General features: G+C 41.2%; 1 protein-coding gene across 13 annotated transcripts in view; it reads left to right on the top strand.

Annotated features, from left to right (window-relative positions):
- The window catches only part of RALGAPA1 (Ral GTPase activating protein catalytic subunit alpha 1), a 290,205-nt gene that overhangs the window by 222,577 nt on the left and 52,348 nt on the right, over positions 1 to 15,280 (top strand). For all 13 annotated transcript variants that reach the window (XM_040333074.1, XM_040333068.1, XM_040333064.1 and 10 more), the window contains one exon: positions 2,013 to 2,168. In XM_040333074.1, the coding sequence (XP_040189008.1) occupies positions 2,013 to 2,168 (156 nt within the window). The remainder of the gene's footprint in view (positions 1 to 2,012; positions 2,169 to 15,280) is intronic.

The following is a 15,280-nucleotide window of genomic DNA, read 5'->3' as shown; positions in this document are numbered from 1 at the left end:
TGCTGCTCCTAAAATTTGTTCAACCCCTCGAATTAAAGCTGAAAGTCTGCACTTCAAAATTAATTTGGATGGTTTCATTTTAATTTTGTTCTGGTGGCATACAGATCCAAATGTATGAAAATTATGCCTGTGTCCAAATATACAATGCTGTGAAAAAGTATTTGCCCCTTTATGATTTTTTTTTTTTTTTTCTATTTTGCATATTTGTCACACTTAAATGACTCCGATCTTCAAACAAATGTTATTACACTAAGATAAAACGAGTAAATACAATATGCAGTTTTTAAATGATGGTTTAATTAAGACAAAAAAGCTGTCCATACCTGCCTGGCTTTATGTGAAAAAGTAATTGCCCCCTAAACCTAATAACCGGTTGTGCCACCCTTGGTGCATTAACCACTTCCCGACTGCCGCATGTATATGTACGTCCACAGAATGGCACGTACAGGCAAATGGGCGTACAGGTACGTCCTTGCCTTCTAGCGGGTGGGGGGTCCGATCGTGACCCCCCCGCTACATGCGGCGGTCGGATTCCCGCGGGGAGCGATCCGGGACGACGACGCGGCTATTCATTTATAGCCGCTTCGTCGCGATCGCTCCCCGGAGCTGAAGAACGGGGAGACCTGTATGTAAACACGGCTTCCCCGTGCTTCACTATGGCGCTGCATCGATCGAGTGATCCCTTTATATAGGGAGACTCGATCGATGATGTCAGTCCTACAGCCACACCCCCCTACAGTTGTAAACACACACTAAGTGAACACTAACTCCTACAGCGCCCCCTGTGGTTAACTACCAAACTGCAACTGTCATTTTCACAATAAACAATGCAATTTAAATGCATTTTTTGCTGTGAAAATGACAATGGTCCCAAAAATGTGTCAAAATTGTCCGAAGTGTCCGCCATAATGTCGCAGTCACGAAAAAAAACGCTGATCGCCGCCAAAAAAAGGTAGAAGAATACGTATCGGCCTAAACTGAGGAAATTTTTTTTTTATATATATATATATATATATATATATATATATATATATATATATATGTTTTTGGGGGATATTTATTACAGTAAAAAATATTGCATTTTTTTCAAAATTGTCGCTCTATTTTTGTTTATAGCGCAAAAAATAAAAACCGCAGAGGTGATCAAATACCACCAAAAGAAAGCTCTATTTGTGGGGAAAAAAGGACGTCAATTTTTGTTTGGGAGCCACGTCGCACGAGTGCGCAATTGTCTGTTAAAGCGACGCAGTGCCGAATTGTAAAAATGCCTTTGGGCATTTAGCAGCATATTGGTCCGGGGCTTAAGTGGTTAAACTTGGGTCAGTTCTTTCGATCAGCCAGTGGACTTATCAAAAATTTACTGAACAAATTCCCTGTCCACACAAGTCAAGCAGATAGCAGTTCTGGCAGTATTTTGACAGCAGGGACTCCTTTGCTGTCAGAATACACTGATCAGTACTGCAGCCTTTATCGCACCAACAGTTTGTAACAAGCCCATTCGCGGGACATCGATCTTTGGATGGGCTTCTTGACGATGCCTATCAATGGAGCTTAAATCGTCCAGCTCCTGCTGAACCGGCTGAATTTATGTATGAGAGCAATTGAGTACTGTGCATGATATTTTTTATTTTCATTAACTTCCAAACCTGTATTATACATGGTGGGGGAAAAACATGCAACTGCAGCCTGAAGTGCCTCAGATAGGAGGCTGTGAAGGGCTGGTCATACCAATCAAAGGAGTCTGCTGGAGCCAGTAGTAAGCAAAGTGTTTCTCCTGATCTGTGCAGCCCTAAGCTAAATGAGCATTTAAAACTTTGGGGTGTAGTGTGGGGGAGGGTCACGGTTTTTGTCACATTCCTTGCTTTAAAGAAAGATTGAATTTTTTGGTTTTATGTCTAATGTATGCCATCTACTGTATATGGACCTGTCAGTTTATACTTGTATTGCAGCTCTTTATAGCTGTTGCCACAGATAAAACCTACTGTGTTTTATAAAGTGCATATTTTCTGCAGGTGAATTTGGCAAACCACTGTGGCTTCTTAGGAGGACTTCAGAGGAACAAAAGCACTGGTCTGAGCACTCCATATTACGCGACATCTATTGTGGAAGTTATGTTTCATGTCTCTACCAGGATGCTTTCTGATTCCGATGACTGCTTAACAAAAAAGGTGAGGAGCCTGGTGTGCTTGTTTGTGTCTGATGCCTAGCTACACAAATTCTATTTCTTCCCATGTGTTACAGTGATGCATATAAGAATAAAATCAGTATAAAGAGAACCAGGCAACATTTGCAGACATGATCTAAGCATCCTAAGGCAACTTATGCCATCTCCGGGGGACCCTATACCCAAACCGTCACATCATGCATCTGTTAGTGTTTTACCAAGAGCTGGCTTAAAAAAAATAGGAATCACACAAAGCTTTTCAATCTGTCAAGCCTCTTCTCCTACTGACAAGTCTCAAACGTTGCATGTGCTGGGAACCCCTAGACTTTACCCCTACTTACCTTATGTCTACAGGCATCTTTGGTTACTCTGGGGTAATAGAGGGGCTCCATATCTAAAGATATGTGATCCTTTATTGAGTAGAGCTTTACTTGTGTGCATTGTTCATTTAATCAGCAAAAATATTTTTGTCATTTTCGTCAGTTGATTATTTTCAGTGATAAAAACCTAAATGAAAATTCATATTTTAATAAATCATTTGACGACAAGTATGATGAAAATCCATTAGAATTTTCAGCAACAAATTAACCACTTCCATACTGGGCACTTACGCCCCTTCCTGCCCAAGCCAATTTTCAGCTTTCAGCACTGTCGCACTTTGAATGACAATTGCGCGGTCGTGCTACACTGTACCCAAACAATTTTTTTATCATTTTGTTCCCACAAATAGAGCTTTCTTTTGGTGGTATTTGGTCACCTCTGCGGTTTTTATTTTTTGCGCTATAAACAAAAGAAGAGTGACAATTTAAAAAAAAAAACACTATTTTTTACTTTTTTATTTAATAAATATCAAAAAAATTTAAAAAAAAAACGTTTTTTTTTCCTCAGTTTAGGCCGATATGTATTCTTCTACATATTTTTGTTAAAAAAAATCGCAATGATCATATATTGATTGGTTTGCGCAAAAGTTATAGCGTTTACAAAATAGCTGATAGATTTATGGCATTTTAATTTTATTAATTTTTTTACTAGTATTGGCGGCGATTTGCGATTTTTTTTTACTGTCACTGTGACATTGCGGCGAACACATCGGACACTTTTGACACGTTTTTGGCGCCATTCACATTTATACAGCGATTAATGCGATAAATATGCACTAATTACTGTATAAATGTGACTGGCATTCAAGGGGTTAACACTAGGGGGTGAGGGAGGGGTTAATATGTATACCTAAATTGTGTTCTAACTGTGGGGAAAGGGGGGTGACTGGGGGAGGTGACCGATCTATGTCCCTATGTACAAGGGACACGGATCGGTCTCCTCTCTCCCCTGACAGGACGTGGAGCTCTGTGTTTACACACAGAGCTCCACGTCTTGTCCCTGTAGCCGCCGATTCCGAGTGCCTGGCGGACATCGCGACCGCCAGGCACGCGCATCGGCATCTCGGGGACGCGACGGGCGCGCGGCCGCCGGCGCGCGCGCGCGCCCCCCAGTGGCCGCAAGAATACAGGACGTCATATGACGTCCTGTTGAATTTTCAGAGTAACCGTGGAGCCGTCATTTGACGATGGCCCGGTACTCTAGTGGTTAAAGTGTTGAGGGGAGACGTTTACCCATCTGCCTGTCTGTTAAAGGACAAATTCACATTTTCACCAAAAATAATAAATGCACTTTTGTTTGCAGGTAAAAAAAAGTGCATTTTTTTTGTTTTGTTGCAGGAGCCTGCAAAGCATTGAACCAATGATCAGCAGATCGCTTATGTCATGCCGGTCTCCTGCAGATCTGTCAGTGTATCAGCTTGCTCATACGAACCTTGTACTCTGACAAGAAGAATGAATGATCACAGCGCTCACAGCTTTGTGGCAGTTCATTGAAATCCACAAGCCGACAGCCGCAAAGGCTGCCAAAACTTGTAGTTTTCCATTCACAGAGCGCTGTGAATGAGTGACATGGGTGGAGCCCCACACAAATTTCTTCTTTCTTTTTTATCTTTATATGTCGTCGTCCCCCAGAATATGGGTGTAACATGTTATGAAAGGTGAACTTCTCCTTTAAAGCGCCAGCCCCTTGACAAGCTGTATTGGCTGAGAGACACAAGCTCCCTCTGTCTGCCTGCTGCCTGGGAGTTCTGGAACCATGCCATGCAAACCACGTGGTGAGTGTTTCTCCTCCCAGCAAGGTAGCAGTGTAAAATAGCATCCTCCCCAGACCCGTTTTTTGCTCTGTGCACTTCCTCACTTATATAATGATTTTAGAAATTCTAGAGAAATGCTCGAATATAGTGCCTTGAAATTTTCCACATTTTGTCATGTTACAACCAAAAACGTAAATGTATTTTCTGTGATAGACCAACACAAAGTGGCACATAATTGTGAAATGGAAGGAAAATGATAAATGGTTTTCCACATTTTTTAACAAATATCTGAAAGGTTTGGCATGCATTTTTATTCAGCCCCCTTTACTCTGATAACCCTAACTAAAATCCATTTGAACCAATTGCCTTCATAATTAACTTAATTAGTAAAAAGAGTCCACCTGTGTGTAATTTAATCTCTGTATAAATACAGCTGTTCTGTGAAGCTCATGGGAGGTTTGTTAGAAAACCTTAGTGAACAAACAGCATCATAAAGGCCGAAGAACACACCAGACAGGTTAGGGATAAAGTTGTGGACAAGTTTAAAGCAGGGTTAAGATATAAAAATATCCCAAGCTTTTAACATCTCACGGAGCACTGTTTAATCCATCATCCGAAAATGAAAAGAGTATGGCACAACTGCAAACCTACCAAGACATGGCCGTCCACCTAAACTGACAGGCCAAGCAAGAAAAGCATTATTCAGAGAAGCAGCCAAGAGCCCCATGATAACTCTGGAGGTGCTGCCAGAGATCCACACCTCAGTTGGTGGGATCTGTCCACAAGACAACTATTAGTTGTGCACTCCACAAATCTGGCCTTTATGGCATTGTTGAAAGAAAGCCATAAGAAGTCCTGTTTGTGACAATCCACGTAGACACAGCAAATATGTGGAAGAAAGGTGCTCTGGTCAGATGAGACCAACATTGAACTTTTTGGCCTAAAAGCAAAACTCTATGTGTGGTGGAAAACTAACACTGCACATCACCCTGAACACACCATCTCTACCGTGAAACATGGTGGTAGCATCAAGTTGAGGGGATGTTGTTCTTCAGCAGATACAGGGAAGTTGGTCAGAGCTGACGGGAAGATGGATGGAGCCAAATACAGGGCAATCTTAGAAGAAAACATGTTTGAGTCTGCAAAAGACTTGATACTGGGGCAGAGGTTCACCTTCCAGCAGGACAACGACGCTAAGCTTACAGCCAGAGCTACAATGGAAATGTTTAGATCAAAGCATATTCGTGTGTTAGAATGGCCCAGTCAAAGTCCGGACCAAAATCCAATTGAGAATCTGTGGCAAGACTTGAAAATTGCTGTTCACAGATGTTCACAGATGCTCCCCGTCCAATCTGACAGAGCTTGATCTATTTTGCAAAGAAGAATGGGCAAAAATGTCACTCTAGATGTGCAAAGCTGGTAGAGACATACACCAAAAGACTTGCAGCTGTAATTGCAGTGAAAGGTGATTCTACAAAGTATTGACTCAGGGGGGCTGAATTTGTAATTTTTTTTTATTGAAAACCATTTATTTTGTGTGTTCTTTGGCCTTCATGCTCATGCTGTTTGTTCACTAAGGTTTTCTAACAAACCTCTCAGAGCTTCACAGAACAGCTGTTTTTCTACTGAGAATAAATTACAAACAGGTGGACTCAATTTACTAATTAGGTGAATTATGAAGGCAATTGGTTCCTCTAGATTTTAGTTGGGGGCATCAGAGTAAAGGGGGGCTGAATACAAATACATGCCACACTTTTCAGATATTCATTTGTTAATAATTTGGAAAATCGTTTATCATTTTCCTTCCACTTCACAATTATGTCTATCACATAAAATCTCAATAAAATACATTTACATTTTTGGTTTTAACATGGCAAAATGTGGAAAATTTCAAGGGGTTTAAATACTTTTTCAAGTCACTGTAATGCATTACATATTAACTAAACCCTTTTTATTTTAGTAGAATAAAATATAACAGAGATTTTAGTTGACAAAACTGTTATGCCGCATACACACCATCACTTTATGTGATGAAAAAAAACGACACTTTCTGTGAAGTAAAAAATGACGTTTTTGAAACTTCAATTTTCAAAGACGAAGTTGCCTACACACCATCGTTTTTCTCACAATGTTCTTGCAAAGTGAGGTTACGTTCCACCACGTTTTACCATTGAAGTAGCTTCTGGGCATGCGTGGATGAAAAAACGTCTTACAAAACGACGTTTTTTGCTACACACGGTCAATTTCTGTGAAGTAAAAAGTGCACTTTTGAAAAACGACACATAAAATTGAAGCATGCTTCAATTTTTTTTGGTCGTTTTTTACAAGACATAAAACGACGTTTTCCCCCACACACAGTCAATTAAAGTGACGTTTTTAAAAACGTCATTTTTTTTAATCACATAAAGTGATGGTGTGTACGCGGCATTAGTCTTTTGTACTTTTAGTAGACTAAAATCTATGGAGCAGATCCACAAAGCGAGTACGCCGGCATATCTACTGATACGCCGGCGTACTTTCAAATTTCCCGCGTCGTATCTTTGTTTTGAATCCTCAAAACAAGATACGACGGCATCTGGATTAGATCCGACAGGCGTACGTCTTCGTACGCCTTCGGATCCAAGATGCAATTCTTCGGCGTCCGCTGGGTGGCGTTCCCGTCATAATCCGCGTCGAGTATGCAAATTAGCTATTTCCGACGATCTACGAGCGGCCGTCGCGTTCTTTTACGTCGTCTCTAGTCGGCTTTTTCCGGCGTATAGTTAAAGCTGCTGTTTGGTGGCGTATAGTTAAACCTGCTATGTTAAGTATGGCTGTCGTTTCCGCGTTTAATTTGAAAAAAATATTTTGTTTGCGCAAGTCGTCCGTGAATCGGGATGGATGTAATTTACGTCCACGCCAAAACAATGACGTCCTTGGCGCAATGCACGGCGGGAAATTTAGGGACGGCACATTCGCAGTTCGTTCGGCGTGGGGACGCGCTTCATTTAAATGAAACACGCCCCCCTACTCGCCGATTTGAATTAAGCGCCATTACGCCACAAGAGATACACTACGCCGCCGTAACTTACGGCGCAAATTCTTCCAGGATTCAAACCAAAAAAAGTAAGTTGCGGCGTAGCGTATCTCAGATACGCTGCGCCGGGGCAGATCTTTGTAGATCTGCCCCTATGACTAAAACTATATTGAAATTTGATGTCAAAATTAAAGCGGAGGTCCACACAAAAAGTGATCCTCCGCTTTTCGGAACCCTCCCCCCTTCGGTGTCACATTTGGCACCTTTTAGGGGGGGTGCAGATACCTGTATAATACAGGTATTTGCACCCACTTCCGGGTATAGACTCGCAGGAGTTACGTCCCTTCACGTCAGCTCCCGTCGCCCCGCTGTCTTCTGGGAAACGCACTGTTTCCAGGAGACAGCGGGGGCATGTCCCGCGCGACTCGCACCTGCGCAGTAGGGAACCGGGCAGTGAGGCCGCAACACTTCACTTCCTGATTCCATCTTCCTCGATGTCGGCTTCGGCTGCCGACATCACGGGCACCCTGGACAGGTAAGTGTCCATTTATTAAAAGTCAGCAGCCTCAGTATTTGTAGTTGCTGGCTGTTAATATATTTTTTTTTCGTAAGACCTCCACTTTAACACTTTTACACTACTATTCAGCCCTAAATTGCCCTTTATCCAGTCAATATTTTTTTTTTTTTACATTTTCCAATTGCCATAACACCATGCAGCCCACCCCTTTCTGCAAGATCCTACACTTTTTTGTGATTTTCCACCACCACCCATATACATTTATATTGTGGTGCTATCTATTTTGGTCAGGTTGGTATGCATGACATTTGTTTTTGTTTTTTTCTTAGGAATGCATTATCACAATTTCTATATATTTGTGTCCTTTTTATGTTTGTTGTGACAATTGCTAGTAAGTGACATATCAGCCAAGAGTTGGTATACATCAGTGTGACCTGCTAACGAGGATTTAATATGAACTTATCTACCTCTAGAAGTATTTGTTTTTGATGAGTGAAATAAATTCCACTTCAGTGCTAACAAGTCAGAACCTATGATCTGTGCCCTTGTTAGCGCTGCACACTCTGCACCCCCCCGGCTCCATCACTCATGCATCTTCCAAAGTGTTAATCCAGTCAGTGGGAGCAATAATGAGAGCAGGTTGGAGAGCAGGGGATGCAGGAAGAGGGAGCTGCTTGACCTCAGCATGAAGTTTAATGCCTTTAATTAAATTACAACGGTAGAGTGTGGGGAATCTGGCCATGCCTCGAGCTCTTCTGGTGTGTTATGGATCCTCCTGTGTCTTCCAAATACAAATCCTTTTCATCATCATTAGCGTAAAGAGAAATATGAAAGCAACAAAAAGCCATCTGTTAGATCAATTTTTTATCTTTAAAGAAGACATTTAGTGTTGTGTCATTATATAGCCTTCTGTATGAAATGAAAAACAGCATATTATGCAATAAAGGAAGTGCTTTACCTCATGAGCTGGAGTTTAAAGAAGTGCTCTGGCCAAATACAAAAGGCATTGATATAATTACATCCCCACAGTTTAGTAAGTCACTAATAAATGTTTTTATAAATTGAATGTAAAGTGGACCAGTACTCAAAAACTAAAGATTTGCTGTGTTTTAGGGTATATAAAGAAACAAAATATATACGTTTTACATAAAAAATAAAAAAAACATGACTACTTTCTTACTAAATAATAGCAGTGCTCATACTAACCTGTAAATGTGCATAGGCACTGATGTTTTGTAGCTTTAGAATGGTACACTAACAATCTGAAGTTAGTACAGCAACCCCCCCTTCTGAGCTTTTGTGTTCTGTCAGGGTTTTAGCCACCCCACCAGAACACTCTGATCAGCGCCCTCAGCTATTGGCTGAGAGCGCTGATCAGGAGCCGGTTATTTGCTGTTTTTTTTTTTCTTCGCATGCCCGTCCGACAAAAGCCTGACAATCGTCTCATGTGTACTAGGCATAAGGGTTCATTCACACCAGATACGCTGGGGGTGCATTTATGAGCGCATTCCCAATTCATGGCAGCCAAAAATAATGGTTCTCTGAATGCAGTTCACACCAGTATGTTGCGTTGCATTTGCCCAGCAATGCTTTCAATTGCGCACAAATGTGCATAAACGCAACACACTGCAGAGCAAAGGAAAAAAAATAAACACAATGAATGCCGTGCATTACAAAAGATGCAACACACTGCAAATACGCTAACGCATGCGTTGTGGTGTAAATGAGCCCTACTTGCTGTATGTCTGCAGTATGAGATCATCTAAGACAATGCTGCCGCTAAAGCCGAACATACATGGGTTCAAATTTGTCCGGTTTAGCAGAGTGGTTGTACAGAAGTCAATCTACTGATGGACTTATGTACAACTGCCCTGTCAGATTTTTTCTGCTCGATCAGCTCCTCCGGCTGTAGATGACAATGCTAATCCGTGTATTCTGTCGCCAAGGGCAGTCTTCACACTGTCTGAATACAATAGTGCAGTGGAGAGCATCCACCCATCCATACATTCGATGCAAGTACTTTTTTTTTATAACCACTTCACGCCCGGTCAATAGTAAATTGACGTCCGGGAAGTGGTTGTGTTTTATCCTGACTGGACGTCTATTGACGTCCAGCAGGATAACATGCCAGCGCGCGCCCATGCGGGCACGCAGCGCGGCGATCGGTGATGCGGAGTGTCAGTCTGACACCCTGCATCTCCAATCTCGGTAAAGAGCCTCTGGCGGAGGCTCTTTACCATGTGATCAGCCATGTCAAATCACGGCTGATCACGATGTAAACGGGAAGAGCCATTGATCGGCTACTCCTCACTCGCGTCTGATAGACACAAGTAGAGGAAAGCCGATCAGCGGCTTCCTGACAGGGGGGGGGTTCATGCTGATTGTCTATCAGCGCAGCCCCCCCCCTTGGATTGCCCACACTGGACCACCAGTGGGCAACATGTGGATGGCCAGGTACATCCCCCATAGCCATCGACATGTAAAAAAAAAGCACAATAGATGCCAATCAGTGCCCACAAATGGGCACTGACTGGCAATATGGGCACTGACTGTCAAACAAATAGTAAACAAGTGCCACCCAGCAATGCCATCAGTGCCACCCCTTAGTGTCCATCAGTGTCAATCAGTGCCACCTCTCAGTGCCTATCCATGCCCGGTGCCCATCTGTGCCACCCATAAGTACCCATCAGTGTTGCCTATGAGTGCCCATCAGTGCCGCCTCATCGGTGCCCATCAGTGCTGCCATATCAGTGCCCGTAATTGAAGAGGAAAACGTATTTATTTACAAAAAAATTAACAGAAAAAAAAAACGTTTTGGCCTTTTTTTAGTTGTTGCGCAAAAAATAAAAATCGCAGAGGTGATCAAATAAAGTTAGTGTTTGGGTATAGTTCCCCCTGACAACAAACTTCTTGTAGAGGAAGAGTGGGGCTACATATGTACCAAGATTGGGGTCCAGAAGACCTACAGCTGGCCGGTACGGGGTCCCCAAATTCTGGGAGATCAGGCGCAAAAAGGTGACTCGAGTATAAGCCGAGGGGATGGTCGCTCCAGGTGGAGACCTTGATGATAATCCAGCCAACAGAGATCCCAGGTGCAGACAATGCAATCAGCAAGGCAGGAATAACAAAGATGTATTTCTGGACAGCCGCACTCTTGAACGAAAGTTGCCTTTATTTAAAAAGTAGGAACAGCACTCGCAGCAATTGATCCCTGGACAGCTGACGCGTTTCACACTGTATCTAGTGTTTAGTCATAGCTGACATGCACACCAAAAGATGTGCTGAAAAACTTGGCTTATACTCGAGTAAGTACGGTATTTACAAAGTTGTGTAACAAAGAAAAACCTTTTTTATATATATATATATATATATATATATATATATATATATATATATATATATATATATATATATATATATATATATATATATATATATATATATATATATATATATATATATATATATATATATATATATATATATATATATATATTAAAAATGCAGTACCATGTACCTGTTTGGCCATTGTATTTGCAGCAATATTAAGTGAAAGTAAATTTCATGTAAGTACATTTTCTATTTACATTGCGTCATGTGAATTGTCCCCATAGCCATTCTGTCAGGGTCCACTTTGCTTGTGACAGTGTCTAGGGAGCAAACATCCATGAACAATAGTGCTGGCAGCCAGTTCCATCTTAAATTAGAGTTATTGGATGACAATTGCATTCAGTCTTGCCTCAAGGTTCCATTTCACATTTCTCTTAGGTTCAGTTAGTATAAGGTCTGACAGCACAAGACGTATCACAGGAACCTAAATGAGAAGATGATGCTGCACAGCAGGACAGAGTATTGGAGATAAAGTCATTCACAGGAACATTTCAAGAGAAAGAAATCTGATTGAAATTGTGTTAACATTGGCATGTAGCGATAAATGGGAAATAGAATCAGTCAGTCATCTTAATTATAGATTGTAATGGTACTTTCCTCTACAATGAGGTTACTATATGGGAGGAAAGTAATGTTTGAATATTACTGTATTGAAATGCCTATAAAATAACCTTTAAATTGTAACCATCAATTTCAGCATTTTCTTGGTTTATGCTTTGCAAAGTGGCTGATCTTTATAAGGTTTAAAGTGCAAGTAAACATGAACAATGAGCTCCTTTTATTCCCTTTTGGCCTGATAAATATACAACTGAATGTGTTTTGTTATATCTGTTTAATAAGTACAAAAAAAATCCTTTTGATCCAGCTAGAAATATATAGGTAGATTCACAAAGAGTTAGGCCGGCTTATCAGTAGATAAGCCGACCAAACTCAGAATCTACGCCGACTTATGTTTAAGTGTATGCTCAAACAGCGATACGCTTAAACATATCTAAGATACGACGGCTTGCGCCGTCCTATCTTAGGTTGCAATTTTGAGGCTGGCCGCTAGGTGGCGTTTCCATTGCGGTCGGCGTAGAATATGTAAATTAGTAGATTAGCCGATTCACGAACGTACGTCCGGCCGCCGCAGTACATTTATGCCGTTTACGTAAGAGATAGGCCGCGTAAAGTAAGAGCTAGGCCCTAGTTGGCCTAGCCAATGTTAAGTATGGCTGCCGTTCCCGCGGCGAAATTCGAAATTTTTACGTCGTTTGCGTAAGTCGTCCGTGAATAGGGATTTACGTCCACGTCGAAATCAATCGGCCCGTGCGGCGTACTTAGCCGCAATGCACACTGGGAAATGTAGGCGCCCGACGCATGCACAGTTAAATAAAAACGTCAAAAACGTAAGGTCAGGCCCTATTGACATAAAACACACCCCTTACACACATTTGAATTAGGCGCCCTTACGCCCGCCGGCTTTAGGCTACGCCGCCGTAACTTAGCAGGCAAGTACTTTGAGAATCAAGTACTTGCCTAGCTAACTTACGGCGGCGTAGCCTAAACACGCTAAGCTATGCCGCCGCAAGTTTAAACCAATCTATGTGAATCTACCTAATAGTGAGCTCCTAACATGCTATAGCGAACTGACAACATGGTACCCTTGCAGAGCCGAAATTCCTATTCTTACAAGCCTTAACCAGGTATTTCTGTGCACTACAGAGCACGTTCTTATGTAGGCCAAAGGGATGTGTTCTGTAGTCCTAACAGACTTCCTGTCCTAGGATGACAAGAATATAGGAATAAAATGGGAGAATTTCTACCATGTTGGAAAAAAAAAAAAAATCTACATAATATGGTCATATGTTTTCTTTTGCATTTATTCAATATTACAAATTGCTGAACAGTACAGTACAGTATATAAGTATATAATTATATTGTCGGAATATTGTATTCATAAGATATCCAATTTGGTGAATATCTAGAATTGATTTACCCAGAAAACACAAAGGGCCAGATCCACAAAGAAGTTACGCTGGCGTATCTATTGATACGCCGCGTAACTTCTAGGTTGCTCCGGCGTATCTTTGTTTTGTATCCACAAAACAAGATACGCCTGAAGCTGGGCTAGATCCGACTGGCGTACGTCTTAGTACGCCGTCCGATCTAAGGTGCATATTTACGCTAGTGGCGTTTCCGTCTATTTCCGTGTCAAGTATGCAAATTAGCTAGATACGGCGATCCGCGAACGTACGTCCGGCCGGCGCATTTTTTTACGTCGTTTCCGTAAAGGCTTTTTTCGACGTATAGTTACCCCTGCTATATGAGGCATATCCTATGTTAAATTAAAGCGGAGTTCCAACCACAATTAGCATTTTTTAAATGTATGTCCTTTCATCCTGCGTTTTTATAATATAAATCTGGTCACTTACTATTTTACAATCCGCCGCTGGACCGCATAGCAACAGGCATTTCCAGATGAGTAAAAAAAAAATTTTTTTTTTAGTCGTAAGCTACAGTTTAAAGCAAAATTGTTTTTTTGATGGAACCTCCACTTTAAGTATGGACGTCGTTCCCGCGTCGAATTTTGAAAATGTTACATCGTTTGCGTAAGTCGTTCGCGAATAGGGCTTTGCGTTGAAATAATGTTTACGTCGTAAGCATTGGCTTGTTGCGGGTTAATTTCGAGCATGCGCACTGGGATACCCCCACGGACGGCGCATGCGCCGTTCAGAAAAAACGTCATTTACGTGGGGTCAAGTTGAATTACTATAAAACACGCCCCTATCTCATCCATTTGAATTGCGCGCCCTTACGCCGACACAGTTACACTACGCCGCCGTAACTTACGGCAAATTTTTTTTGAGAATACGGGAAATACGCTGTAAGTTACGGCGGCGTAGTGTATCTAAGATACACTACGCCGGCCGTAAAGAAGCGCCGCACTTCGTGGATCTGGACCAAAATGTTTCTTCAGCTAGCTATGGTTTTAGACAAGCAGCTGTGAACCTACATTTTGTATGGGATAGTGTCTCTACAATGGAATCGTGTTCTCATGTTGGCCTCTCTCCATTTAAAAAACAATCGGTGGGATTCATAAGGAACTTTGCAGACACGTTTAGGAATTACATTGTATATATATATATATTCGCCAGCACACCAGGGATCATAACGTCCAAAGATTTAATGCATATCTATTATTTCAAAAAGAGCAACGTTTCGAGGCCACGCAGGACCTCTTCGTCAGGCAAAAGAGGTCCTGCGTGGCCTCGAAACGTTGCTCTTTTTGAAATAATAGATATGCATTAAATCTTTGGACGTTATGATCCCTGGTGTGCTGGCGAATATATATATATATATATATATATATATATATATATATATATATATATATATATATATATATATATATATATATATATATATATATATATGATTTGCTTTCCGGTTCCCAGCCGGTGATCGTTTCAGCACCCTTTTACTACTTGGCCATTTTGCCGGAAGGTGTGCAATCGGAATATTTTTGAGATTAGGAATTACATTGGACACCTGTGTGACAAATGGTGGTGTTGTGTGCAAGTTTGTTTAAATGGCAAAAACTTGCACATGTCATTTTGGTCATCGTACTACTTCTCTCCCTATTCTGTCCCATTTATTTTTTTTTATTTTTTTATGGATCTTCAATTTTCTTTAGTTTGTTAAAAGTAAAAAAAAAAATTGGTCTTATAAGTGTGTGCATTTCTGGTCCTTGTTTTTTCTATTATAAGCTTTATCTAAGTGAGGGCATTTCGGAAGTCCGCTTTTGGACAATCTTTTGAGGGTACTTTGACTTCTACAGTGTTCAGAGCTTTATTATAACTCTTTGCTATTATGTATCCTCCATTTATGTCACATCCTTCTTTCTTCCTAATGACCCTGGATACTTGCTGAAGTCGATTCTGATTTGGAACCTGATGTGCTCATCATCTGCACTTTTTTTCTTGTGTTTATTTTTTACTTTGATTCTATGCTGAAGGATGCAATACAAAGTTATCTAAGTAATCTAACAGGACTGTTGTACTCATTGCTATTTTATAC

This window comes from Rana temporaria, chromosome 13 (genome assembly GCF_905171775.1).
Source record: "Rana temporaria chromosome 13, aRanTem1.1, whole genome shotgun sequence".
Taxonomy (NCBI): Eukaryota; Metazoa; Chordata; class Amphibia; order Anura; family Ranidae; genus Rana; species Rana temporaria.
This window is presented reverse-complemented; position numbering and strand designations above follow the sequence as displayed.